Here is a 3,745-nt window from a genome sequence, read left to right on the forward strand (position 1 = left end):
GGATATTATGAATTGGCACAAGTAAGTAACAAATATAATCACAACTAAACCTTCGTGAAACATTGTCTAAGAGGCTTCTTTGATAGGTAAATTTTTTAGCTATTCTGATTATAATAATTTTTTTATCATCTAAACAGAATACTGGTTAATAGAGCCTATTGTGGGCTTCTAGTTATCATTTGTCTTTTCAATGGAAAATGCCATCATATATTCCTTTAGGTTTAAGGGACTTCTCTGAGGAATGTATCTTGTGTTTTATGATCTATCTACTTTTCTGGCGTTGTTCTAGATGCAGTCAAGCTGTTCTGCCAAGCAGACACTGCAAGAGTATCTAAAATAGCAGCAAAATCAATCACTACAAGTGGTTACCTTTTGAAAACTCGTGTCTCAGTCACTTAATCATTTTTTTAATGGCATCTATATCAACAAGACATTAATTTGTGTTAATTTTTGGCTTTTATACTTGTGTATCTAAGGGCAGAATTTGTGCTTCTTTGAAGATATTTAGGTGACAGTTTTCAGAAGGTGGCCAGCTTCATGTTTTAGTACCAGACAAGAGTACAGGGAGAAGACTGTTTACGTGTAAGCTTGACCTGTTGTGTGCTGTGGTCATTAATGCAAGTTTATAGTTTCTCTGCTGTCATTGTGGTTACTGAATTGCACTGTGACTTTTGAAAATGTCAGTATTGCACTTGAACTTAATGTTGATTGTAGCAGATATGAACAAATGTAGAAAAACAGCATTTCCTGAAGCAGAGCACAGTGCAGGTAGTAATTATAAATGGTCCTGGGAAGTGCCATTGTGCTCCATCATTGGGGGTATTACTGCAAGGGGATGTCATGGCTGGCTGCGGAATGATTCTCACAAGCCCTACTTGCAATTTATCCATTAAAGTGAACTTTTTTTTCTCTAGGTGCTCCTAGCAATGCATGCAAATGTTGAAGATCGAGGGAATAAAGGAGACATAACTCCCTTAATGGCAGCTGCCAGCGGAGGCTATGTAGATATTGTTAAACTTCTCCTTGTTCATTGTGCAGATGTCAACGCGCAGTCTTCAACAGGTAACTGGGAAGCCGGAACATGGAGAATTAATAAGACTGGCACATAAGATGCGCAGCTGTTCTGAACGTCTGTGGTTTTGTCTGATTGTTTCATTCACAGGAAAACATGACAGGAACTATTAAGAATAGGCCAGATACATAGCGAATGTGTTTAGAGTCTTACCTGACCATTATTAAAGATTGTTTTTAATATAAACTCTAATGGAAAGCACTGTTCCTGTGAAAACCACTGTGGTGTTAGATGACAAGAAAAATACATGAAGTTTAGCTTTTCTCATCTGTATAATCCAAAATTACCCAGTAGGAATACCATGGAAACATCTGGTCAAGACCAGTTATTTTGGTCAATTGCTTTTTACCAAAGAGGAGGTACAGTTCTTTGAGCATTGAACATTGTCTGTGTTGCTGATGCTTGACCACAGCTTAACTAACCTTGCTGAGAGTGTTAACCTGCAGTTGGATTCTGCTAATATTAAGACAGAATTTAAGTTTTGTTCAAATTTTAGAGAAGTTGGGTGTCTGAACTATGAAATGTTCTTTTTATCTTGGTGTTTAGCTATATTAAGCAGAACTTACCTTAAAATTGACTGTAGTGTTTAAAATATGAGCTGTATGTGATTATCTGTCACTTACAGTACCAGAATTTTAAATTATAAATTTATTTTCATCCAGCCAGTAGAAGTTTTTCAAGAGATTACAGGACACAGTCTTAGACAAAAAACCCCAAACACCCCTGCCTGCCCCCCAACTCTACAATGAGCATGAAAATTAGTCCTTGATCTTTTTCTGTGTGTATGTGATCTCTTTTTATGTACTAAAGTAGGAAACAGAATAATCAAAGCAAAAAATCCTGATCTGTAGTACTGACTTAGCATTAAAACTCTTTCATGTTACAGTTGTGTTGGGATTTTATACCCAGCCTGAAATTATTGGCTGAAGTAACTTTGCTGTGAGGTAAAAGGCTGCTGCTAGTGATGTACTTGGTTTTGTTCAGAACTGTCAAAACTAATTTCCTTTCCTGTATTAGGAGTGGGTGATGGAAAGGGCTTTCATGTAAACTTCTTCTTCTCTGCAGGGAACACAGCTCTCACTTATGCTTGTGCTGGGGGCTTTGTTGACATAGTGAAGGTGCTATTGAAAGCCGGTGCTAATATAGAAGACCACAATGAGAATGGGCATACCCCCTTAATGGAAGCAGCCAGTGCAGGTCATGTTGAGGTTGCAAGAGTATTGCTGGAATATGGTGCAGGAATCAACACTCACTCCAACGAGTTCAAAGAAAGTGCACTTACACTTGCATGCTATAAAGGTATTGTCTCTTGCCTTGTTTTGTATTTTTGAATAAATTTATTTGCTAGGATTTATCTAACTAAAGCTTCTAGCCATACTTTGAATATTTTCTTAAGAGTTTTGGAATACTGGATTTCGGTTTTAAACTCGATGTCAGGAAATGCTCATCCATGGTGTAGTGCTATCAAGGCTGTCTACTTGTGTCCAAATGTGGTGGGCATGTATTTGACATGTTGCAGATAAAAACTTGTGACTGGCTGCGTCCAAACTTGTGCTTTGACACACCACCCCTCTCCTCTTCCCCCACTACTGCGTTCCCTGTTTCATTCAGATTTCCGTCACCAACTATCTGCAAGTTCTGAAAACATCTGTGTTAGTTGTTAGGAAAATGTGAAGTTCGAATGAATGTGCCTGGAACACCTGATGGGTGAAAATGCTAGTATTATTACTGGATACTTTTCCTTCAGTGTAGTTCTGGAAGATGTCTATGAATTGTTATGTATTATGAACTCTTAAGGACTTTTGACTTAATTTCTTTTGCTATTTAAAGTTTCTATAGAAAGTAATGTAGTGCAATGGTAAACCAATGTGCTTCCAAGGTTGTTTTTTCTTCCAGAAACCTCCATAAAATTTCCAACAATTGTTTTTCTCCTAGTAGAAGCTTTAAGGATGCGGATTATTGTCATAGTAACTTCAGGTCTTTCCTTTGTGGTTAGAATTGGAGGATACACACTATGTATAACTCATCTGAAAACTTGCTGATTTGTCATGGATTTCCTGCAGCGTATAGTAGGTCCTTACAGAGAAATTTCGGTAATAGTACTCCTGGATATGTTAGAGGAGCATTCTTGTTTATTGTGACCTAAAACTTGAGAGTGATGTAATGCAAGATTGTCATTGACTAGAGATTTCCTGTACTATCTTGGGCAAGATGGTTGAGCTACCTTGTTTTCCTATCGGTTTATGTAAAACTAAGTCTTATCTTGGAGAAGGATGCTCATCGAGAGGTTGAAATGTATAACTTGTAAGGGACAAAGTCTAAAATGTCAGAGAACAGATATTGGGTAAAGTTCAATAGAAGCTTTTAAAAATAGTGTCAGATAACATAATGTGTGTATCTTAGAAATATGTCTGTGAATGCTATGATTAATAAGCTTATAGTTAAGTTCAGATCTACACGGACCTGTCTCTAAAAGATAATCCTCCCCAGTTGTATGCTGCCTTGAAACACTTAAATGATATGTCACTCAACAGTTGAATCAAGAATAAGCACAGTCTTTTATAGCTTGAAGTCCCAAGGAAATGTTCTGTTGTAAAAACCTGAAGTAGAGAGGTCTATCTGCATCTCGTAGGAGGTCTGTCTGCATCTCGTAGTTGGGCAGTATCTTTGGGA

The 3,745-nt window shown here is 37.4% G+C and overlaps 1 protein-coding gene across 1 annotated transcript in view; it reads left to right on the plus strand.

Annotated features, from left to right (window-relative positions):
- Positions 1-3,745, plus strand: part of LOC104166083 (ankyrin repeat and KH domain-containing protein 1-like) — a gene marked incomplete at its 3' end in the record, with an annotated part of 48,973 nt that overhangs the window by 38,454 nt on the left and 6,774 nt on the right. Inside the window, 3 exon segments of the mRNA XM_009705904.1 lie at positions 1-21; positions 915-1,062; positions 2,138-2,371. The exon segment at positions 1-21 is cut by the window's left edge and continues 30 nt beyond it. Coding sequence (XP_009704206.1) covers positions 1-21; positions 915-1,062; positions 2,138-2,371 — 403 coding nt within the window.

Source organism: Cariama cristata, unplaced genomic scaffold, assembly GCF_000690535.1.
Source record: "Cariama cristata isolate BGI_N322 unplaced genomic scaffold, ASM69053v1 scaffold10420, whole genome shotgun sequence".
Lineage (NCBI taxonomy): Eukaryota > Metazoa > Chordata > Aves > Cariamiformes > Cariamidae > Cariama > Cariama cristata.